A 24,637-nucleotide genomic window follows, 5' to 3' on the forward strand; every position below is an offset into this window, starting at 1 on the left:
GCCTGACGCAGGACATCGTCGTTTGCTTTTTTTTTATCGCCGTCCAACTTATTTTCGTAGCTCCCCCCGCCCGCCACCGCAAAACGAGAGCTCTTGGGATTAACAGCAAAAAAAAGGGGGATTCACAGCAGTAAAAACAAAAGTCGGCGAGACTCTTAACTCGACAGGGCGGCGTCGGAGGTCTCTCGTGGGTGCTGACATCCTTCCTGGAAACTAAAAAAAATCCGAACGCAACCGGACGGGAACCTACGATCCGTGAGGCCGCCTCGTCTCGGGATTTTCGTTTTTGTAGCGGCGTTAGCAGGAATTTATCAGCCACGCAGGAGCGAGTTAAAGGACATTCGCCGGTGTAAAAGAAAATATATGTAGATACATTAATTTACGTTGGACCACGTGACAATTGTCGCGGAGCCGTGGTGCCGTGGTGGTCGGCACACCGCACTATGAACCTGGCCGCCCTGAGTTTGAGTCCGGGCCGCAAGTAACGTCAGCGGCGAGTGATATCTGCACTAATCCAGGATGCACCCCCCCCTCCTCCCCCGCCACACATCTCATCACCAACCCGCGCTGACCAACGTGCAGGAAGTTTGGTCAAAACAGCCCCATGGTTAACGCTGCGTGGGGAGGGCGGTGGTGGCGGCTTCGCCCGCGGCCTGTGATCCAGCACCGCAGCGAGGGGTGGGTGGATCATCGCATCAGATGATGTGGAACTCCCTTCCCGTGGCCATCGAGGTGCCATGTACCCTGGCTCACCAGGAGAATGCAGTGCAGCAAATTGGAGAGGGGATAGAGTGTTGCCCCCTCGCACGCGTGGGGGCTTTCTCCGGGTGCTCTGGTTTTGTCCCGCGTGTCAAACATTGGTTTGAAAACATCTTAAAATAGAAACGCGACGCGGCGTGTCTCTCCCGAAAAAGGGATTCCTTGGACTCGGCGTGGCTTTTCTTGGATAAATAACTAATTCATAATAATTCTAACACACGTAAATACATAAATATTTGTACAAAAAAAGAGCAAGCTAAAAATGGCAGCACATGGTGTGGCCCAAGTCGCTGCTGGCACCGCCCACGAGAGAGAGAGATCGTGGAGAAAGCGAGAGAGGGGGAGAGATCGAGCGGAGAAAGAGGGAGCGAGACTTTCGACTTTTGAACAACTTTTATTGCCGCCAGCAGCAACAGCACTGGAGGCGATTTCGATACGAAACACACAAAGTCACCAGCAAACAAGTAAACAAACACTATACATCCACGCGCTGTGGCGCTAAATGCGCCGCGCACAACACGAAATAAAAGTCACGTGGTGGTGGTGGTGTTCATCGCGCACGCCACGGTGACGAGCGAGCGCTTCAGAAGGTGAACACGAGGGTGCCGTCCACGTTGGTACAGAAGAGGGCTTTTCCGGCTCCCCAGCGTTCGAAGACGACGTGCGCATCACCGGCATGTGTGTGGTACGCGTGCTCTAGCCGGAGCCGCGTCTTGAGCAGGCCCCTGAGTGAGAGAGAGAGATGTAAAATCCCCGAGTGTCAGCCGTTTATTGCGACGTCTGCTTTCGTGGAATTGCGGACAGGGACTTGTGATCTCAAGCGATTTGTGCGGAATGAGCGGTGGGCAGGGCAAGGCGAGCGAGCGAGAGAGAGAGACAAAGACGCGTGGGGTAAACGCGCGTTGATTGGCTGCGGCCACTGATGCTGCTGCTGCTGATGATGATACCCTCTGCGCGCGCGAGCGAAAACTATATCGGGGCGTGGGCGAATTGTCTCCTCGTGTGTTCACATTCAGAGTCGCTCGTTTCTCTAAAACGAAATCGATTGCTCGTACACGTGGCGTTTTATCTACGGGATACCCCCCCCCCCCCCGACCCTTTTTTTGTGGCCATAATTCGGGTGTGAAGATTTATTTATTTTTTAACACCAACGAATGGACACCTGTTTTCAAAAGGCGTCAAGTTTGGAATACGTACATTGTGGTACAACATGCAAAACAAATACGCGTTGATAATTATTGATGCAGTGTCATTGAAACCGATTGGCCTACAATAGAGGCATTCTTTCTCGTGCCTTTGTCTCACCATCAAAATGCGAACAGTACAAGGGCGATGCAAACGCCAAAGCTAGAATAGCTTTTATATATATATGGGTCCCATAGATATGTGCGGTTAATGCAGAATTGATGTCTTGTAATAATAGGTGTCCACTTGGTGTTTGAACATCTTGACACCTCCTGCATTATTGCCAGAGATAGCAAAGCCTTTCTTTCTCTTTTAAATCAAGCTAAGTTTTCTTTGTGTGATACGAGTTGAACAATATTCCTTAAGAACCCTTGCGGAAGTCGTTCTCTCTAATGTTGATGTCGTTGTCTTTGTTGTTGCTGAAGACGAAGATGAAGATGATCTCAGCAGTAGCTTTGCAATAGCCACTTCAGTGGTCCGTTCTCTAACAGGGCTTTTTTCGCAAAGCATACGGGGGAAAAAGAAAACTGACGAAAAGAAGCGTGGAGAGATGCACGCTTGGCACCACTTTGAGAGACAGAAAGACGAGCGCGTGGTTGAGAGAACACGAGGATGGAGAACGCGCGCAGGTGAGCTACATCATTCAAACTGTTTAAGAAGAGTGCCCTTCCCCTCACCTACGATTACCACGGTTGGCTACGTACGGTGCGAAAGAAGTTCAACATACTGACATACAAAGGCTAGAGACGTCGATGGTCAAATTGTATAGAATAATAGACAGTGTTGCAGCCAGCAAAATAAATAAGCAAAATAAATATGAACGTGTGCAAGGTGCTCGGTTGCATCATTACTTCGCAGGATCGTGACTTGCGGAGGCCTTCATCCAGCAGTGGATCTACCGTGGATGATGATTGTGACATAACGGCCATCACATCACAGGATAGCACCGCTCGCATTGAATAGGGTCAGGTCGGGTACGGTGAGGTCAGGTGAGGTCGGAGAAGGTAGGGTCGCGTTGGGTCAGAATGGGTCATCAGATTTGGGCAAGGTCCGGTCGGCCAGTTCGGGTCAGGTTGCGTGGGGTGGTCTCTGGTCGGCTTGGGCAGAGTTACGGGGTGGAGTTGGGGTTGGGGGGGGGGGTGCTGGATACGAGAGAGGCTCAGATAGCCACAACAACAGGATATGGAATCTTGCGCCGAATGGAGAGAAGACCGAGGGCTGAGGTTCCATGGAACATCCCAGTGCTGTTTTGCTAAGCGGTGAGAACCGCCTGTGATGTGTAAGTACAGAGCACGTGTGTGCAATGTAAACATCCAGCACTGGGGGAGACAAAGGCGGCCGGGTGTGTGTGTGCGATCAGTTCACACACCCATTCGTGCGCTGTTCTGGCCTTAATAGGAGCTTGCCAGTGGCACTTGCCCTTGACACGCGGGGTTTTTGTTGTTGTCCTGTGTGTGTGTGGGTACCTGGGTGGTTTGTGCCACCAAACACTCCACCCCCTTAACTCTCCATTGGTGATGGGGCAGTTGTGGAGAGAGTGGAGAGTTGTCCCATACGTGGGTAGTGTGTTCATGACTAGCTCCGATGTGGCAGCAGAGGTCTCACTACGAATCAGTCGAGCGCCTTATCTTTTCAGCGGCTGCGTAACGCAGTGTGGGAGCTACCTGGTCTGTCGCTTCACACGAAGCTCCGGGTCTTCTCGGCCGCTGTCATGCCCTCCCTTCTCTATGCTTGAAAAATGTGGGCCCCACCCCTTATTGAACATCTTCGCCGGTTAGACACATTTAGGCTGGCCTGCTTACGAGCCATCCTGGGTTTAACCAGGCTGGATTGTGTGAGGAGCTCAGAAATCATTGAAAGATCTGGACAAAGTCCCATCGGTGAGCTCCTCCGGCAGGCAATGCTACGTTGGTTGGGTCATGTAGCCCACATGCCCAGCTACCGCATGCCTAAACAGCTTTTGTTCGGCCGGATAGAGGAAGCTAAACGGGCGAGGCATGGGCTAGAGAAGAGATGGAGTGATGTGGTACAGGAGGATGTGGAGCTGAGTGGACTTGCCGATGACTGGTACCAGCGATGATGTTGAGGAGGCTCGTGAAGGACGCTGCTACTGGGCAGTTGGAGTCAGTTGCCCTCCAGCAACAACGGAGAGCAGAGCAGCGACGCTCACAACAACGAGCGGAGTGTCGGGTAGCTAAAACACAGCAAGTTGGCACAATAGGGGGCACACGTGGTGCATCGGTCAGTCATCTCTGTTGGTCATACCCTTGGCAACCGAGTCTGTCCCGTCACCTCCTGCCAGCGTGCGATCGATACTTCACGTGGCCTCAAAGTGCACATAGCTTGGCACGAGCGCCGTGGTGACGTCACTCAGCCTTACATGAGTAGCTGGTGCGGTGTGTCAACATCGCCACTTGGGAGACAAAGGTGGCCGGGCGGGGTTCTGACCACCCCACCCCCTCGTGTGCCACAGCGCCGACCTTCAGAGGTGCTACTCAACGATAGCACTTGCCCCAGAATGAAAAAATGAGAATAGGTTTTTACCCTTTCTGGCCATAAAACTGTTTTATTTGCCTGACAGGGTTAAAACATATTCTTATTTTATTTACCAGACAGGGTGAAACCTCGACTTAAAGCTTTCGTGACTGCAGGAATTAATATTCTTTGGGTCTCTCAGTAAAATCACGTAGATAGGTTCAAAGAAAATAATGTATTGTTTTTTTAAACTTTGATACTGGCAAAAAATTAAAAGGTCCCACGTAGCACTTGCCCCAACAGTCTGTTATGAAGGCCATTACGGGGGGATCTTTGCCTATGAGGGGGGTTGAAGGAGATTGCACCGTTGTTTAAACCACCGCGCGCAGGAGATAGGATCGTCACCGACCAAACATCAGGTTCGTGGAGTGCGCGCAACCGTTGCGCCGCTTGTGACAGGCATCCCTCGAGTGTAGGAGGGATGTGACCTTCCTGGGCAAACATAACAATTACACTTGACAATCAGGCGAGGCCGTTTCTGGGTAGAGATCCCTTCGCGAGATTGCGTTCATATACATTTTTTTACCGGAAAGTGGGACACATGTTCACACGTCCGTCAAAAGCCACGGTTCGTGGGCTGTGTCACACATTACAGCGCTCAATGCTATTTGCACAGCGATAAGGGGGTTATCTCCGCAGATATTTACTCAGCAATGAGGGCCCCATCGCGTCGTGAATTCTCTCTTTCCTGTGCCAAACTTTTCATTCCGTAAGCAAAAGAAACACCCCCCCTACCACCCCCCCCTACCACCTCCCCCCCACACGCCCCACCCCTCCATCCCCTGTCCCACCACCTCCCACCCTCACCGTCATTGTGTTTACGCTCCTCGAGGTGGAATGAGGGACGTTCCACTTTGTTGAAATGTCAGCCGTGCATCAATGGCTCTGGGTCCTGTTGCGGCGGTGTAGTGGCTAGCGCGCTGCGCTATGAACCCGGAGACCCGAGTTCGATTCCCGCTCACGGCCAACACCGGTGACGATTTTCTGCGCCAGACCCGGGCCTCCACTAGGTCGACTCAGCCTGCAATGAGTAGCTGGTGCGGGGAGACAAAGGCGGTCGGGGGTGGTGCTGGCCACCCAACCCCTTCGTGTGCCGTGCCGACCTTCATAGGTGCTCGCTAACAGCACTTGCCCCAATAGTCTGCTAGCTAACAGCACTTGCCCCAACAGTCTGTTACAGGCTACACGGGGGGTCTTTGGTTGCTAGAGGTGGTGGTGGTCGGGGCGTGGGGGTGCGTGGGGGTGCGTGGGGGGTGCGTGGGGGGTGCGTGGGGGGGCGTGGGGGGGAGCAGTCTCCCGCCGGTGTCGTGGGTCCCGAGTTACTGTCAGGCTGCGTGATCGTCGTGATTAGAGAGGCGCGCCGTCTATCATCGTGTCAACATTGACCATTCGTCATCGCGGTCACGTGCAGATATGATCGCTTCGTCTTCAGGCGCGTGATTAATCATCACTAAGCGATTTGATCAATCGGCAAATGTTACATAATCATAATCATTATCATCACCATCACCATCATCACCACCATCATCATCAGCATCATCGTCTTAATACTATATAGTTCATGGGCCGCAGCAGAAATCGGTAACCACTCAGTAGTACCCATCTAATTATATTGCTCATGACGGTGAATTTATGGGTTTACTACATGGTCCAGAGTTGGGGGTTGCACGACCCCAATTGCACAGGCGGTGCATTATCTCCCATGTATCTCTTGTAGCTCTACAATTATCTGTGTATACGAGTCTCCGTGTATGAGTCTCCATGAATCTCTCTGCGTCTCTGTGGGTTTACTACATGGTCCAGAGTTGGGGGTTGCACGACCCCAATCGCACAGGCGGTGCATTCCTAAACGAGATGTCCGCATCGACCTGGCGATGTTTACATTGCAACAGCAGACGTGGCAGACGTCGCATTCGCTCTGCGGTAACATCATGGACGTGACTGTAATGATATGGAGAATGTGCAGCCCCCCTTTGTCAATCCACGCTCCCCGATCTCCAACCGCCCCCCCCCCCCGAGCAGCAATTTGTTACAACTTAAAGGAGAACAACTTCAGGAGCAGCGATTTATGTATATGTCCAATAAGAGCGAATTACTTGATAAGACAACTCATTTCAAATTATTATTACATAATTAGCTGTTATCGGCCAAGTGAGATATCCGCTCTTGGCTCATGCATTAATAAGTGCAATTGTGATTAAATATAACCAGCCGCAATTGTGATCGCGGGATAAGATACATTATCCAATTACGGCAGCATTGTTAGTAGCTACGATCAGCCATGGTTGTGATGATATGATTCCGATAGTGATAAACTTATTACAAAGAATCATCATCGAAGATCACAAAGCATCATCACGCAATATGATACACCATAATCATGAAATAATCTAAAGAGTTCGATCAGTCAATAGCATCGCCATCATCAAACAACGTAAGCATCATCATGGCCACATCGTCGAACATGAGAGTGTCGTCATCATCGTCTTCGTTCTAACATTACCTGCTCAATAATCATCATCATCATGAAATATGTTCAACCTTCACTTAATATTCACCATACAACGACGTCATCATCATCATCATCGCCATTACGTTTCGCGATCAATCATCGGCACTACACATGTTCGTCATCAAATATGATCAAACGTCGTTATCGTCGACGTGAAATATCATCATCATCATCAGCAGCAGCATCAGCAGCCGGGGCTGTTCTTTGACCCTGGATGTAAATGTATTTTGTTGTTGTTGTTGTCGAATGACGCGCGACGCCGATGGAGCCATTGGAGCAACATTGCAATTGCTGTGAAAACAAAAATCCGCGCCTAAATGTGTGAAATGTGTCTGTGTTGGGCAACTAAAATATAACAAGGTGCGTGGTTCGATAAATAAATAAATCCCCGAGAGAAATGACACAAACTTGTCGGCTTAAAATATTCACGCAAGAAAAACTAAATACATATACTCTTTGGTTCTTTCGGTAAAGTCACGTAGGTAGAAAAATAATAGATCACGAAGTTTCGATCGCAACGCAAGCAAAGCAATCGTCATCAGACGTCGTCAGACGATCGCTTGCGTTGCGATCGAAGCGTCGTGATCTATTATTTTTTTCAACCTACGTGACTTTCCTGCGATCACGAAAGCTTCAAATTAAGTCTAGATTTGAAGCTTTCGTGACTGCAAGGAATCATATTCTTAGGTTTTTTCGGTAAAGTCACGTAGGTAAAACATCAAAATTAATGAAAATAAAATAAAATAAAACAAAAATCACGACGTTTCGGAGGCAACACAAGTCTCCGTCATCAGGTGGGACCGTCACAGCCGAATTAGCTGATGATGGAGACTTGTGTTGCCTCCGAAACGTCGTGATTTTTGTTTAATTTTATTTTCATTAATTTTGATGTTTTACCTACGTGACTTTACCGAAAAAACCTAAGAATATACTTCAAATTAAGATTACATAAATATATTTATCAAATTTAACACGCGTAGGCAGGGTCACTGCGACTGCTCAGTAAGCTCCACATCCAGCAATAGATCGTGCATGGCTGCTGCTGCTGCTGCTGCCACTGCTGATGATGATAAAACATCCTACGGGCGGGGGGAGCGGTGGCGCGGCGGTTAGCGCGCAGCATGCGCTGTGAAACTCGACCGGCTCGCGTTAAATTGTCAGCCACGGTCAAAATCAGTGACGAGCGCTATCTGAGCCACCAACCCCCCCACCATCGCCCCCCGCCCCCCATTCCACCCACGCCTTCGCCAAGCCCAATCCGTAGCCACCACAGCGCGTTGGCGAACGAAACGAGGCCCCCGTAACGTGACCTGGCCGTGGGGAGGTTTTCATCCAGCAGCGAATTAAAATGATCAACGCGTGCATTTCTACAACTGGCCGGACCGAGACCCTTGTCGTGTTACCGGCGCGTCGTTTGTGGACGTTCGAACGGAGCAGCGTCTGTCAGTGCGGGGTGAGATGTACAGTGTCCGCACCAACACATTCCTACAATTCCTCCCGCTCTCGGCACCGATAGCCGTAGCCGAGTGTGAGTGAACGGAAATCTAAGAGCCACTCCACCCCGTGTCTCCTCCACGTGTGAACACGGGCCCAGTCCGTCGGCCTACGAGGGGGGTTTTGCGGACCCACGTTTATGCAGCGACAACCACAAAAAATAACAACCTGTGGAATTAAATAAAAACTTAACGCACTCGCACAACAATATATATACAACGGGCACTCGCCCGTCTTCGTCGTCAATGTGCTACGAATAAGGGGCATTTCCCAAAACATCTTCGATAAAAAAAATGTAAGGCCTCAATGTTAATGACAAATTTGTTGTTTTATTTTTTTCAAAACTGCACCTGTGCACCTGTGTTGCTATCGTAGTAGCAGCAGCGGCGTCACGGAATAATTTGTTAAAATTATCCATCGGCAACGTTCTGTTTACGCAAGCGCACTCTGCACCGGCTTTGACCTTCTTGGGTGTCATCGGCAGAGTCAGACTTGATGAACCCAAAGACAATGATGTATTTACATGGGGAGACACAGGATGGAGTTCTGCTTATGTATGCGGGGTGTATTTTGACCCAAAATGCACCACGACAGCGCATAACGAGTTCTTGTACCGGCGCGTGTGTCCTTGTCACTCAGATGGGGAGCGGTGGTGTAGTGGTTAGCTGCGCTATGAACCCGGTCACCCGGGCCACCACCAGTGACGATTATCTGAACCGGTCCTGGGCCTGCCCTAGGTCGACTCAGCCTCAAATGAGTACCTGGTGCGGTGTGTAGTAAACATCGCCATTGGGGAGACAAAGGCGGTCGGGCGTGGTGCTGGCCACCCACCCCTCGTGTGCCGTGCCGGCCTTCATAGGTGCTCGCTAACAGCACTTGCCTCAACAATCGGTTCAGGCTACACGGGGGAGCTTTGTCTTTGTTCCACTCGGTTGGCACAGTAGAGGAGTCCAACTGGGTGCATCTGCCAGTCATCTCAGTCAGCCAACCCACGGCACCGCCTGGCTCTGTCCCGTGACCTCCCTGTCGGCAGCGGAGCTTTCGACACTTCGCCGTGACCTCAAAAGTGCCACCTAGCCTGGCACAGGCGGCGCCGCGGTGAACTCGGAGTCACTTTTAGTGGCGAGTTGCGGGCATTGGAGTGAGGTTGCCACCCGTCCCGAGTTTTCCCGGGATCGTCCTCCTGTTGAGTTGAGGCAGCTGCCGCCGCTGCTGCTGCCCTCCGGGAAATGTGTCCGTCTTGCCGTGGGGAGACACGACACGTGGCGGCTGCTTCATAGTGACGACGACGACGATGACGACACCGCTCTAGACGACGGCGTTGTTGTTGCCGCATCGCCCGGGTTATAAGACGCTTGGGAAAGTGAGAGTGGCACCGCAGACGTGTAGCCCGGGCTGCCAAAGTTTCCGCCGATCAGGTCTCGCACAAAGACTTGCCGGATTATAAGACGCACGCCCAACTTTAGTTTAAGTTACAGCGGTGGGGGGGAAGGGTGTAAGTGCGTCGAATCGTGGAAAAAAAACCGGTGTATCTCCTCACTCAGTTCACAAAGCCTGTTAGAACATCATTAGAATTAACATCACTCAGAACGCGAGCTATTCCAGAGCATCATTAGAAAAAACGTCATTCACTCAGATGTTTTGAGCCTTCTAGAGCATCACTAGAACTCAGTCGCGCTCAACCGGCTCTCTAGCCCTTCTGAAGCACTATTTTTTTGGTTTTAAATCACGGAACCCACCACACTCCGTCCGGTTGTTAGTGGAGTGGCAATGCACGTGTGTGGTAGAGTGTGGCGGTTAGCGCGTTGCGCTACGAACCTGGCTATCCGGGTTCGATTCCCGCTCACGGCCAACACCAAGTGACGATTATCTGAACCGGTCCTGGACCTCCCCTAGGTCGACTCAGCCTCAAAATGAGTACCCGGTGCGATGTGTAAACATCGCCGCTAGGGAGAAAAAGGCGGCCGGGCGTGGTGTTGGCCACCCACCCCCTCGTGTGCCGTGCCGGCCTTTATAGGTGCTCGCTAACAGCACTTGCCCCTACAGTCTGTTAAGGCTATACGGGGGATCTTTGTCTTTGTAACTCCCACCTCTTTTAAAAAAAAAACCGTCTGGCCAGCTTGTAAGAGTAGGCCAAATACCCACTAGAGGGCGGGGTGGGGTGGGGGGGGGCTCTCAAGAACTCCCTCTGACCCTAATCCTTCCGCCAGCGGTGACGTGAGCGAGCAGTTGCAGGCGCTGCGCCTTTGCCATTGTCCTGACTCAGGGCAGGTTGGTCTCGCGCGCGCGCACGAATTAGACGCCACCGAGTGTTTTGAGGAATTTCTGAACGATACCACTCGGCCAAAACACACACACACACGGAGGAGAGCATACGTTCTCTGTAAAAATAAATCATTTCTCTGCCGACGGCACGTCTCGATATGGTTTGTACTCGAGCGCTGTTGCCCGTGCTGGGCGTAGGGAGCTCATCCGTAAGCTGAGGCCGACGGTGGCCGTCAAAGCAGGGATAAGACGCCCGAGAAGGGAGACGGAGCGACGGAATCAGCTCCGTGCGGATGGGATTGTGACATCGCGAGGCTTTGAGAAATGTCAGTGGCTAGAATGTGGCTGAAGAGGAGGACGACGACGACGTTGATGATGATGATGATTACAGGGATGCGTACTTGACTTCCCGGAGCTTCCCATCATCCAGACAGGACTGGCGAAGGCACATTGTCTCGTCTCGTGTCTCATTATCGTCAGCAGCAGCAGCAGCGTCGTCACCACCATTGTTATTGTTACGCGACCGACATCGACCCGGAGGGTTTGTGTCGCCCCGGGAAAGACTGACAGATCGCCCAGGACAGCTGCTGCCAAACTTAATTTAGAGAGCGATCCTGAGAAAACCAGGACAGGTGGCAACCCACGTCTGATCTAGAGACAAAGATCATCCGTATAGCCTTTGACAGACTGTTGAGGCAAGTGCTTTTCGCGAGCGCCAAATTGAGGCCGGAACGGCGCACAAAAGGGTGGTGGGGCCAGACCCATGTACACCCGGCCGTCTTTGTTTCTCTAGTGGCGATGTTTACACACCGCACGAGGTACTCATTTGAGGCTGAGTCGGCGACCAGGACCGGTTCAGATAATCGTTGCTGATGTTGGCCGTGAGCTCAAATCGAACTCGGTTCGCCGGATTCGTAGCGCAGCACGCTAACAAAGACCCCCCGTATAGCCTTAACAGACTGTTGGGGCAAGTGCTGTTAGCGAGCACCTATGAAGGCAGGAACGGTACACGAGCGGGTGGGTGACCAGCACCACGCCCGACCGCCTTTGTCCCCCTAGTGGCGATGTTTACTACACAACCCACTAGGTACACGCGCTAACACACACACACACCTGCACACCTGCACACACATACACACGCTAACACACACACACACACCTGCACACCGGTACACACATACACGCGCTAACACACACACACACACCTACACACCTGCACACACATACACGCGCTAACACACACACGTACCAGTACACACACACCTACACACATGCACACACATACACACGCTAACACACACACACACCTGCACACCTGCACACACATACACACGCTAACACACACACACGTACCAGTACACACACACCTACACACCTACACACCTACACACACATACACACGCTAACACACACACACACACCTGCACACCTGCACACACATACACACGCTAACACACACACCTGCACACACATACACACGCTGACACGCACACACACACACATCTGCACACCTGCACACACATACACACGCTAACACACACACACACCTGCACACACATGCACACGCTGACACGCACACATACACACACACATCTGCACACCGGCACACACATACACACGCTAGCACACACCAGTACACACATACACACGCTAACACACACACCTGCACACACATACACACGCTGACACGCACACACACACACACCTGCACACCAGTACACACATACACACGCTAACACACACACCTGCACACACATACACGCGCTCATTGCGCGTTTGCGTGGAGCCATGATCCTATCCCTTCGCTGCCCCTGAGCCAGAGGCGACAATTTCCACATTCGTATGGCCGGGGCCCGGCCCCTCACCCACTGTGCAGGGAGGATAGGGGCCAACCGCCGAACGAGCGGCAAAGCGAACGACTTGTTGTTGTTGTTTCCACAGGGACAGCGGTAACCCCTCGAGAAAGTGGAAATCCCAGTTTAGAATTCCCAGGCGCCCTCCCCCCGTTTGCCGCACGCTTACACCCAGCTTCCTGGTAGACCCCCGTTTCCTAAAGCTCCTCGCCCTCGTAACAGCCCACGTCTCTCTGTGTAGAGCACGTCTCTCTGTGTAGCCCACGTCTCTCGCTGTAGCCCACGTCTCTCGCTGTAGCCCACGTCTCTCTGTGTTGCCCACGTCTCTCTGTAGAGCACGTCTCTCTGTGTAGCCCACGTCTCTCTGTGTAGCCCACGTCTCTCTGTGTAGCCCACGTCTCTCTGTGTAGCCCACGTCTCTCTGTGTAGAGCACGTCTCTCTGTGTAGCCCACGTCTCTCGCTGTAGCCCACGTCTCTCTGTGTTGCCCACGTCTCTCTGTAGAGCACGTCTCTCTGTGTAGCCCACGTCTCTCTGTGTAGCCCACGTCTCTCTGTAGAGCACGTCTCTCTGTGTAGCCCACGTCTCTCTGTGTAGCCCACGTCTCTCGCTGTAGCCCACGTCTCTCTGTGTAGCCCACGTCTCTCGCTGTAGCCCACGTCTCTCTGTGTAGCCCACGTCTCTCTGTGTAGCCCACGACTCTCTGTGTAGAGCACGTCTCTCTGTGTAGCCCACGTCTCTCTGTGTAGCCCACGTCTCTCGCTGTAGCCCACGTCTCTCTGTGTAGCCCACGTCTCTCGCTGTAGCCCACGTCTCTCTGTGTAGCCCACGTCTCTCTGTGTAGAGCACGTCTCTCTGTGTAGCCCACGTCTCTCTGTGTAGCCCACGTCTCTCTGTGTAGAGCACGTCTCTCGCTGTAGCCCACGTCTCTCGCTGTAGCCCACGTCTCTCTGTGTAGCCCACGTCTCTCGCTGTAGCCCACGTCTCTCGCTGTAGCCCACGTCTCTCTGTGTAGCCCACGTCTCTCTGTGTAGCCCACGACTCTCTGTGTAGAGCACGTCTCTCGCTGTAGCCCACGTCTCTCGCTGTAGCCCACGTCTCTCTGTGTAGCCCACGTCTCTCTGTGTAGCCCACGTCTCTCGCTGTAGCCCACGTCTCTCGCTGTAGCCCACGTCTCTCTGTGTAGCCCACGTCTCTCTGTGTAGCCCACGACTCTCTGTGTAGAGCACGTCTCTCGCTGTAGCCCACGTCTCTCTGTGTAGCCCACGTCTCTCTGTGTAGCCCACGTCTCTCGCTGTAGCCCACGTCTCTCTGTGTAGCCCACGTCTCTCTGTGTAGCCCACGTCTCTCTGTGTAGCCCACGTCTCTCTGTGTAGCCCACGTCTCTCGCTGTAGCCCACGTCTCTCTGTGTAGCCCACGTCTCTCTGTGTAGCCCACGTCTCTCTGTGTAGCCCACGACTCTCTGTGTAGAGCACGTCTCTCGCTGTAGCCCACGTCTCTCTGTGTAGCCCACGTCTCTCTGTGTAGCCCACGTCTCTCGCTGTAGCCCACGTCTCTCTGTGTAGCCCACGTCTCTCTGTGTAGCCCACGTCTCTCTGTGTAGCCCACGTCTCTCTGTGTAGCCCACGACTCTCTGTGTAGAGCACGTCTCTCGCTGTAGCCCACGTCTCTCTGTGTAGCCCACGTCTCTCTGTGTAGCCCACGTCTCTCGCTGTAGCCCACGTCTCTCTGTGTAGCCCACGTCTCTCTGTGTAGCCCACGTCTCTCGCTGTAGCCCACGTCTCTCGGTGTAGCCCACGTCTCTCGCTGTAGCCCACGTCTCTCTGTGTAGCCCACGTCTCTCTGTGTAGCCCACGTCTCTCTGTGTAGCCCACGTCTCTCGCTGTAGCCCACGTCTCTCTGTGTAGCCCACGTCTCTCTGTGTAGCCCACGTCTCTCTGTGTAGCCCACGACTCTCTGTGTAGAGCACGTCTCTCGCTGTAGCCCACGTCTCTCGCTGTAGCCCACGTCTCTCTGTGTAGCCCACGTCTCTCTGTGTAGCCCACGTCTCTCTGTGTAGAGCACGTCTCTCGCTGTAGCCCACGTCTCTCTCTCGCTCTGTACCCTCCGTGGGGAGCCGGACAAGCGCTCTTCTGTACCAGCGTGGACGGCACCCTCGTGTTCACCTTCCGAAGCGCTCGCTCGTCACCGTGGCGTGCGCGATGAACACCTCCACCACCACGTGGCTTTTATTTCGTATTGTGCGCGCTGCATTTAGCACCACAGCGCGTTGATTTATATCGTTTGTTTGCTGGTGACTTTGTGTATTTCATATCGGAATCGCCTCCAGTGCTGTTGCTGCTGGCGGCAATACAAGTTGTTTAAAAGTCAAAAAGTCTGTGGCCCACGTCTTTCTGTACCCACGTCCCGCTCCCTTGGGGTTGGTGTAGGCTTCATTATTATTTTTAGTCAAATTGTTTTTTTAATATATATAGGAATCTTCTTCCCTTCACTAACTTCCTGCTGCTGACTGACACACGCCCTCGGAAAGAGAGGCGATAAGTCTTTTCCACACCAGATGGAACAGATGAGGAGGCGCGCCCTCGTGACGCGTGCGTGTGGTTGTCTTGCCGTGTGTGGGGAGCGGTGGCGCAGCGGTTAGCGCTGCGCTACGAACCCGCCTACTCGAGTTCGATTCCCGCTCGCGGGACAACATCGGTGACGAGTGTCTGAACCGGTCTTGGGCCTCCCCTAGGTCGACTCAGCCTCAAATGAGTTGCTGGTGCGATGTGTAAAAAAGACAAAGGCGGTCGGGCGTGGTGCTGGCCACCCACCCCCTCGTGTGCAGTTCCGACCTTCATAGGTGCTCGCTAACAGCACTTGCCCCAACAGTCTGTTAAGGTTATACGGAGAGGGGAGGGATCTGTGTTTTTATCTTTGTCTTGCATTGTGGGGAGCGGTATTGTAGTGGGAGTTAGCGCTCTGCGCTCACTTAACCCGACGGCCTACGAAAACTGAGTTCGATTCCCGCTCACATCCAACGTTTGGACGAAGAGCTTTGCAGCTCACCGGATTCCTCCAGGATAAATAAATAGTCTCATTCTGACGTCGGTGACAAATATCTGAAGCGGTCCTGAGCCACCCCCTCCCCCCCTATGCCAACTTCGCCTTATAAGAGCTGTAGCTGATGCGGTGTGTAAAATAATCCGCATGTGGGAAGACAAAGGCGGCCGAGCGTGGTGTTTACCTTCCCCCCCACCTCGTGCCGTGTGGGCCATCATAGCTGCTCGCCAACAGCGCTTGTCCCAAAACGTCTGTCCAGGCTGTATGGGGGGGGGATCTTTGCCAATCGTGTAATTGTTGCTGGGATGCGGTGCCTGTCCCACCAACCCAGTCATGCGCCGTGCCAGCCTTAATAGGGGCTCGCTAACAGCACTTGCCCCAACGCTCCTATAAAGCCCATAAGGGTATCTGTGTATATATGTGCCTACGTCTGTATGGAGGGGTGAGATGAGTGGCTGCGTGTCTGTCGCGGCTTTCGCGAGAGGGCAGGTGGATGTAGCATTCGCTGCTGCGTGTCTCAGTCTCTGCTGGGTGTCTCTGTCTCTGCTGTGAATGGCGCAGACAAGAAGGTGGGGTTCACAGGGCGGCGGCGGCGGTGATATTGGATGTGGGTGGTGACGAGGCTTAGAGGAGTGGAGAGGGAGGAGGAGGGATGGAGAAGTGGAGGAGGATGGATAGAGAAGTGGAGGGGGAGGAGGAGGGATGGAGCAGTGCAGAGGGAGGAGGAGGAGAGAGAAGTGGAGAGGGAGGAGGAGGGATGGAGCAGTGGAGAGGGAGGAGGAGGAGGGATGGAGCAGTGGAGAGGGAGGAGGAGGAGTAGGAGGAGGAGCAGGGGGAGGGAGTGTTGGCGCGCAGGGGAGTAATGATTCAGGACGAGCACCCGGCTGAGTGAGTCAGGTGGGCGGGTCACGGTGATGCGTCAGGCGGCAGGGAGGGGGGCCTCGTGCTTGTGGCATCGGGTTGGATCGAGTAAGTCGTGGTGGCTGGCCTGGTAAGGGAGGAGTGGGGGATGATAGGTGGGTGGGTGGGGGAGGGGTGGGGGGCGTGTTGCTCGTGGGGGGTCGGGTCGCGGGGAGCTGGGGGGGTAGGGCGGAGAGAGGCCACGTGCAAAGCCGCTTTCGCTTGCACAAAAGTTATGCGGGCGCTCGTAGCGAGCGATCTGCCGTTACTGCGGCAGGTACCTTCCCTTCCGCTGCTGCTGCCGCTGGCGCTGCTCCTTAGCCTGCTCGCCTCAACCCCTTCTGCGGCACCGGCAGCGCTCGCCTCGTCCTCATCCTCATCATCATCCTCCTCCTCGTCATCATCATCCTCAGCGGCGGCGGTCGCAGCCGCGGGACAATTGGCTGCAGCGGTGGCAGCAGCGGCCGCGGTGGCCGGAGGACACGCGGCGTCGGACATCTCACAGTCGGACACGGCCTTCTCGACGCACGACCATCACCACCACCACCACCATCATCATCAGCAGCAGCAGCACGCGGACCGCAGGTCCTGGGATACGCTGCTGTCGAGGTCCCGCCAGGGCCGACCGCCGAGCACGGACTCCCTGGCTCGAACCCAGGACAGCGACTACCTGATCGGCATCCGCAGGCTGCGTCGCCTCTACTGCAACATCGGCATCGGATTCCATCTGCAGATTCAGTCGGACGGGAGAGTGACGGGCGAGCACGGCGAGAATCAATACAGTAAGGTCGCCGGCACACGCGGTGGCGATGGGACGGAGCGGCGTGTCTGTCGGTGGTTGCGCTCGTGTCTGTTAAGGAGTCGCGATCGTCGTGATTTGTTCACGTCGGGGCAAGCCTGCAGAACGAAACGCTCCGTCTCAAGCGATGATTCCAGGAGGATTACCCCCGCTGGCTTGCGTCTTGGTGTTGTGATGCGCCGGTCTTGTGTTGGGTGCCTGTGTGCGCGCGTGTGTGCGCGTGCGCGCGTCTTACACGGCATCCTGTATCGTAGTCGCACGTGACAGAGCCACTGCCGTGTGTTGTGTAATGGTCTTTTTGTGAGCTTAAATTTCTGAATGTATCGTCATCATCGTCGTCGTCGTTGAGGTCAGATATGATTCAACCACGTGGTGTTGCGTTGTCGATGTTGCGTGTTTTTTTTAATTCAATGTCATCGTCAGATACGACCTATCGATCATCTATCCACTGCCGCGTGATGTGCTGTGCTGCGTTGGTCTCGTGCGTTTGTGAATTCGCCGTTGTCGTCATCATCGCCGTCAGATATTATCTATCCACTGCTGGATGAACACTCCCCTCCCCCCCCCACCGCTACCACCAAGGCGCGTGCAGCAGTCACCGCGGGGAATGCGTCGAGAGCTTTGATCGCGAATCGTGTCGCTCGACTTCAACGCCGCGTCTTGATTTGTCGCGATGACGCGCGGCATTGTACGATCGGTCGATAATGCGGCGCTGAGCGCGCACACACACGCGCACACACGTTAGCGTTATTTATTCATTTACGTGCCGTAGAGGAAAGGCACCCGTAGCCGAAACGTCGCCTCTTGTGCACTTGTTCTGCCGCGCTCCTCTTGACGAACGCGTCGAGGTGTCTCCACGCAGAGTGCGCCTCCCCAGGTAGCCCCCCCCTCCCGGGTAGCCTCCCCCCCCGGGTAGCCCCCCTCGGGTAGCCCCCCCCCCCGGGTAGCCCCCCACCCCCCGCTGTTCCGCACACACGCGGCGTGATGCGGACATTCCATCGAGCACCTGCGCACGAGCTGATCACATCGTTCCTTCTGCCTCCCCCCTCTGTCTCTCTGTGTTGCGCCCGTTTTCACACAAAAACAAAGACAACGACCCCTCCCCGTGTAGCCTTAACAGACTGTTGGGGGCAAGTGCTGTTAGCGAGCACCTATGAAGGCCGGCACAGCACACGAGGGGGTGGGTGGCCAACACCACGCCTTTGTTTACACACGGCACCGGGTTACTCATTTGAGGCCGAGTCTACCTAGGAGGGGAGGTCCTGGACCACCTTCAGATAATCGTCACCGGGTGTTGGCCGTGAGCAGGAATCGAACTCGGGTCGCCAGTTTCGCAGCGTGGCGCACTAACCGCTACTACCCCACCGCTCCCCACGCGCACACATGCACGCACGCACACACGCACGCACACACGCACACACGCACGCACACACGCACGCACACACGCACGCACGCACGCACACACGCACACACGCACACACGCACGCACACACGCACGCACACACGCACGCACACACGCACACACGCACGCACACACGCACGCACACACGCACACACGCACGCACACACGCACGCACGCACACACGCACGCACACACGCACTCGCTCACTTGCTCGCTCCTATCACGCAATCTCTTGCTTTGGGTTGCCACCGCGTCCGTTCGTCACGGAACATCGTCATTTCTTCGAGCGAACGCGTCTTGCCCAAACCCCACTTTACGTTTTTTTATATTTTGAATTCTTTCGTCGATGTTTTTTTTTTGTGCGCTCAGGGTTTTTTGGGATTTCTGGTTCATGAGCGATGGTAAGAAATGCACGCCCGGTGCGGAGTGAGTGGTATTCTGGTGAGAATGTGTGCAAAATGTTGCACGCGTGCGACTGGAGAATCAGGCATGCAGCCGAGTTTCAAATGCAGTCAGGCAGCCGAGTTAAGTCACAAACCACTGTGAGTCAGCCAGTCAACTAGTCAACGGCCACTCAGCCAGCCACTTACTCATTCAACTAGCCAGCTAGTTAACGAGTCAGCTAACCACCCAGTCCAGTCACTCCATCGGTCAATCAGCCAAGCAGACGCTCAGCCACTCAGCCAGCAATAATGAATTACCCACTCAGCCAGTCACTTAGCCAGCTCAAAATTCATCCAGCCAGTCAGACACTCAATCACCCACTCATCGATCCAGCCAGCTAACTTTCTGGTTAGCCACTCAGTCAGCCACTCAGCCAGCCACCTAACCAGCAATCCAGCCAGCTAAGCAAGTCACTCCGTTCGGCCACCCACTAAAGCCGCCAAGCAGCTCCAACTCCCGTTCAGCGAAACGTCCTGCGCTTTCTACAGGGCGTTCCTATTAAGGCAGAGGTCCACCTCGTCGCGTAACAATGTGGTGCGCGACTTTGTGTTTTCAAAGTCTCGTGTGCCCTGTTGCTCCTGCGGCTACGAACTCCAAACCACGGCTCATCCAACGTTACCCTGCCCCCCACCTCAATACAAATGCGCCGGTTGTGGGCGCACCTGCAATTGACCGACTCTCAGAGAGAGCCGCTGAACGGATCCACTGCTGGCAACAGAATCTCTCTTGGTTGCTCTTCATATGCCTTACGAAATGAAGATCCTCTTCGATCATTAACTCATGAAACTCATTAACCGTGTGGGTCAACCCGGGACACACAGCCGAGGTGTGGAGCTACAAGATCAGAGCTGCTTGAGAAGAAGCGTAATAGATGAGGGGTGGGAGGGGGGGATCACGAAGAGACCAGCAATGGAGGAGCCGCGACATTTGTCAGGAGGCTAACCCATCCGTACGAATTTCTGACGGTAACTTTTTTTCTGTCCCACGTGAGTTGTGTTTCCGTCACTCGCAGTGCCAGGACCCTGCTGCCAAATAGTCCCTGAGACTCATCGAGACTTCCACGGTTAATTAAATGACTCTTGATGGATTGTTGAGTGTGCATGCGCGCGCGCGCGCTCGTAAAAATTGGAATTGCCATCATTGTCATCAATTAGCAGCGGCAGAATAACCACCATCATCAGCAGCAGCAGCAGCGGAATTATAATCACAACGCTCTAGGCTGGGTCAGTCTAAAGTTTATTTTATTGTAATCGCATCTCTTGCTAGACACCAACGACTATGCTCTCCCCATCAGTGAACAAATTAATTGCCCCCCGCCCACCCCCGCCACCCCAGCGGACTGTGACGCTGAAGCCAATAGAAAGCGGGTGACGGCTGCTGCTGGCCAATGGAGATGCGCTCTCGTCATATAAAGACAAAAGATTCCGCGTGTTTGCCTTGCAGACTGGTTCTGGGGCAAGTGCTGTGAGCTAGCACACATTAAGGCCGGACATTGCACTCGAAGTGTTGTGTTCTGGCCAAACACCACGCCCGGCCGCCTTTGTCTCCCCAGTGCTGATATTGCTGTTGCGTCAAGGTGCACCGTACACACGTGCACGTCTTCCACGTGCCTTTTCCCCATTCCGCGTGGGTCATGGGAGTTGTTTGACCATGCTTCACCACCCAGGTCAATGGCAATTGACTGAAGGGGGCACCCAGAACCAGTTCAGATATCACTCGCCACTGTTGTTAGCCGCGACTGGGAATCGAACTCAGGTCGCCGGATTAATTAGCCGGTGTGCTAGCCACAGTGCCACTGCTCCACCCGGTTACGTACATCCAGATTATTATCACCAAGCGATGGCCCCAATCGAGAGGGAAGTTACTTCTGCAAGGGAGACCTGGTTTTAAATAAGTAGATTTAAACAGCATAGATTTACGCATAGACTTGCTGTAATTAATAGAGACCAAAGACCTGGGTGGACTCAATGTGAAATAAATTTGTAAAAAAGTGCAGAGAGCCTCACTGCTAAAATAAAGAATAGGATGTGCTGTTATGTTCCAGAACTCGTGGAGGAAATTCCACATTCCTATGGAGGGGCCCAGTTTTATCCACAAAGATTCCATATTTAAAGAATCCTGAATGGATGATGAGCTGAATTGACCTCTGACCAGGATGTGAACTCATGACTTCATGATTGTGGTTTGAGGATGATGATGATGGCTTAGGGATGCCGTCGTCCAGCAGTAGATAGACTAAGACTGGTGATGATGATGATGAAGCCTTCATCCAGCATTCAACAGACCACGCGTGACAGTGATCATCATAATCATGATGTTGATGATGGCGATGAAAGGCTTTAATGCAGCAGTGGGTAAAGCTGCTGCTGATGATGGCTATGATGTTGATGGTACGCGGAGGTCTTCGTCGATAATGAATGATGATGATACTCATGGTGATGATGATGGTGATGGCATGGGGAGTGTTACTCGTGATGATTCTCGTGGTGATAATGATGGTGATGGCATGGGGAGGCGTTAATCGACAACAACGACGACGATGATGATGATGGCACGGCGAGACCTTCGTAGGCGATAGACAATCGTCACGATGAGCGGTGCCGATGGTGGCCGGTATCGACTGAACATTCGAAATATCATATAGTATGATGTGTAGTATGATGGGTCAAATATTCTTGGGTCTTTCGGTAAAGTCACGTAGATAGGTTCAAAGAAAATAACAAAAAACTACGACGTTTCGATCACAACACCGCTTGTGTTGCGATCGAAAGTGACTTCACCGAAAGACCCAAAGAATATGAATCCTGCAGTCACGAAAGCTTTAAGTCAGGAAGATTTTATTAGAAAGATTCAAATCCCCACGGGAGACGCATTCGAGCGCCTTTATTGCATCCGCCGGTTGTCTTAATTTAAGATGTGGCAACAACAAAACCCCAAACCGATCTGACTCTAAAGGCCTTGGCTGTGACATCGTGAGGAATTCGCCAGGTGCACGTGGCGCCTGATGCGCGCGGGACCGTCAGCTGCCGGCGCGCGACCGCCCGCGCCTTTGTGACGGCGCGCTTGCCGCCAAGGGGCTGGAGAAGTGGACGTCTTCATCGCCAGATGTGGCTCTGCCTTCGCGCCCTGTTGTGCGGCGGTGTGGCAAAACGTGCGGATTTTTGTTGTTGTTGTTGTTGTTCTACAACGGAAACAAAGTGGTGTCCCCAGGGTATCGGCGTGGGGATCCTAATGGACCACGTGCCCGCGCGCGCTAAAAAATAAATTCCCCCAAGGTGTTAAATTTGGGTTTCCGCACTCGATGTTGACTCAGCTCCAGCTGTTGAGAAATAAAAAATATCGGTTCGAGTGTCGTGCCTCACGAACCTCGCGCTCACGTTGCTCATCGAGCGGGAAGTGGCGGCCCTCTAGTGCGCGTGGACCAGGGGTCACTTGAAGAAGAAGAAGGGATCTCGGCGGTAGCTCTGCAGTGACCACGTCAGTGGGCCCGCTATGTGTCGTGATGACGAGGGTCAAAACCCCCAAACGATACGTATTTAAATAAGCAGACAAGTAGGTACGTAAACAAACTCAATGTCTGAGTACTTTGACAAGCCAACGGCGCTGGCTGTGAGCTGGTGAAATGAACTCATATACCTTTTATTTATTTGTCGCGAAATGATCACCTTTGCACTCCTATCGTTGTTTTATATTGATTGCTGTTGTATTTTGCTGACCCGCCCCTTACTGGACATCTGTGAAAAAAGCGTCATAGCTCATAGGATTTCTCCATGATAAAATACATATTCTGATTCTTCTTTGGTGCCACCGTTGCTGCTGCCGGTCAGTGGCGGTCGACGGGGGCAGTCAGCAGATGACCCTGTGCTGAAACTATAAGACGATTTAAAATAAGTAATATTTTAAAAAACTGTTTTTAAAAACACGCTTTTATGAAATGTACTAGTAATGGAAGAACTCCACGACTCCAGGAAGTAGCCCCGAAGCTTGCCATAACGTAAGGGACCGTGGCCAATTACAGCCAACGTCAGTTGACCGTGGACAATTAGACCCAAGCCGAAAATCATATATAAAAAAGAATGTTTAAAAATATATATTTGTATTTTTTATGATAGAATATAGTATTGGCATCAGAATTACATAAGTATATCAAGTTTGCAGTCGATACCACATTGGGAAGTGGGTTAAAATTGAGTTGCAAGATTTGAGGATACAACAATGACAACGACAACAACGACAACAGACAGAGTGAGTTAAATAAAAGCGTGTAAAAACACATTTATTTGACCAGGTAAGGACCACTGAGCTATATAGCTCTCTTTCACAAGTAACCTGGCGACAAATGAGAGCTCAACCAAGTGGCTTATCATCACGTGGACATTTATAGCAGACCAAATTACCCTCAACGCATTTTGATTCTAAATGTGGAGGGGGAAAACCGGAGGAGCCGGAGAACAGTTCACGCGACCACGGGGAGAGAGACGCCACAAACTCCAAATAGACAGCAGCAGGCGTCAGGGTCGGGATCGAACCCACGACCTCCTGCATAGCAGGCGAGGTAGCTAACATCTCACCACCCGCGGCGCCCCACCGTTTAGTCCGCTCCGCGGCTGCAGGTGGGACCGTCTTTTATCTTCTACACTGCGAGATAAATAAATCCACCGAGCACCTGCCGCACATGAACCGATTTCATCGCTCCATCTCCTTGGTGGTGGTGCTCCATTCTTCGGCTGCCACGACCCTTTACTCGCCACGTGTCCTCCTCTTCTCGGTCCACTTCTCGCTGACCATTTCAATGACATCATGCAGCTTGCGTCCATTCTCTCGGTTCACGCGTTCCCCAATTTGGCTCCCGGTGTAAAGTCCAAGCAGCGCCGTCCCTGGGGTACGACGATTGGGGGCGACCGCCCCGGGCCCCGCACTATATGGCGGGGGGGGGGGGGCGGGGGGGGCGTGGGGGGAGGGGCGCGCTTCATCGTCACGGTGTCAGATGGAACTCTTTCGGTTTAGTTTGAAGGCGATGGGGGTGGGGTGGGGGTACACGGTGGGATTTGACCCGGGCCCCGGACCCCCTATGGACGGCCCCTGAGTCCAAGCGTTATATTCTCCACCGCTTCTTTTCGCACCTTTTCAGAGGTTTGCCGCGACGGCCGTGCGACGTTTCTCCGTGCTCCGGGAGTTTTGCGGGGAAGCGAGAAGCCGGGAGAGGCTTCGGCTTGTTCACGATGAGGGCCGCCCGACGTCCGACGTTTCGCTTTTGCGAGCGTCTGCAGGACTACATAGAAGCAGGGTCTTAATTTCAGCTGGGTCTGTCTGGGCATGCCTTGACACGTCACACCTACTCCACTCTACCGCTGATCGGAAACAAACGATGTCCTGGTAATCCCAATAACAATAGCACTAGAATGCCCTTCATGTAACAAGGAGAAGCTCGTTTTTAGGAGGGTTCT

At 53.3% G+C, this 24,637-nt stretch overlaps 1 protein-coding gene across 1 annotated transcript in view; it reads left to right on the forward strand.

Moving 5' to 3' along the window:
* The first annotated feature begins 2,556 nt into the window (after positions 1-2,556).
* Positions 2,557-24,637, forward strand: part of LOC144932318 (fibroblast growth factor 4B-like) — a 35,655-nt gene continuing 13,574 nt past the window's right edge. Inside the window, exons 1-3 of the mRNA XM_078856258.1 lie at positions 2,557-2,573; positions 10,949-11,051; positions 16,823-17,327. Coding sequence (XP_078712384.1) covers positions 2,557-2,573; positions 10,949-11,051; positions 16,823-17,327 — 625 coding nt within the window. The remainder of the gene's footprint in view (positions 2,574-10,948; positions 11,052-16,822; positions 17,328-24,637) is intronic.

The sequence above is a fragment of the Lampetra fluviatilis genome, chromosome 5, assembly GCF_964198595.1.
Source record: "Lampetra fluviatilis chromosome 5, kcLamFluv1.1, whole genome shotgun sequence".
Classification (NCBI taxonomy): Eukaryota; Metazoa; Chordata; class Hyperoartia; order Petromyzontiformes; family Petromyzontidae; genus Lampetra; species Lampetra fluviatilis.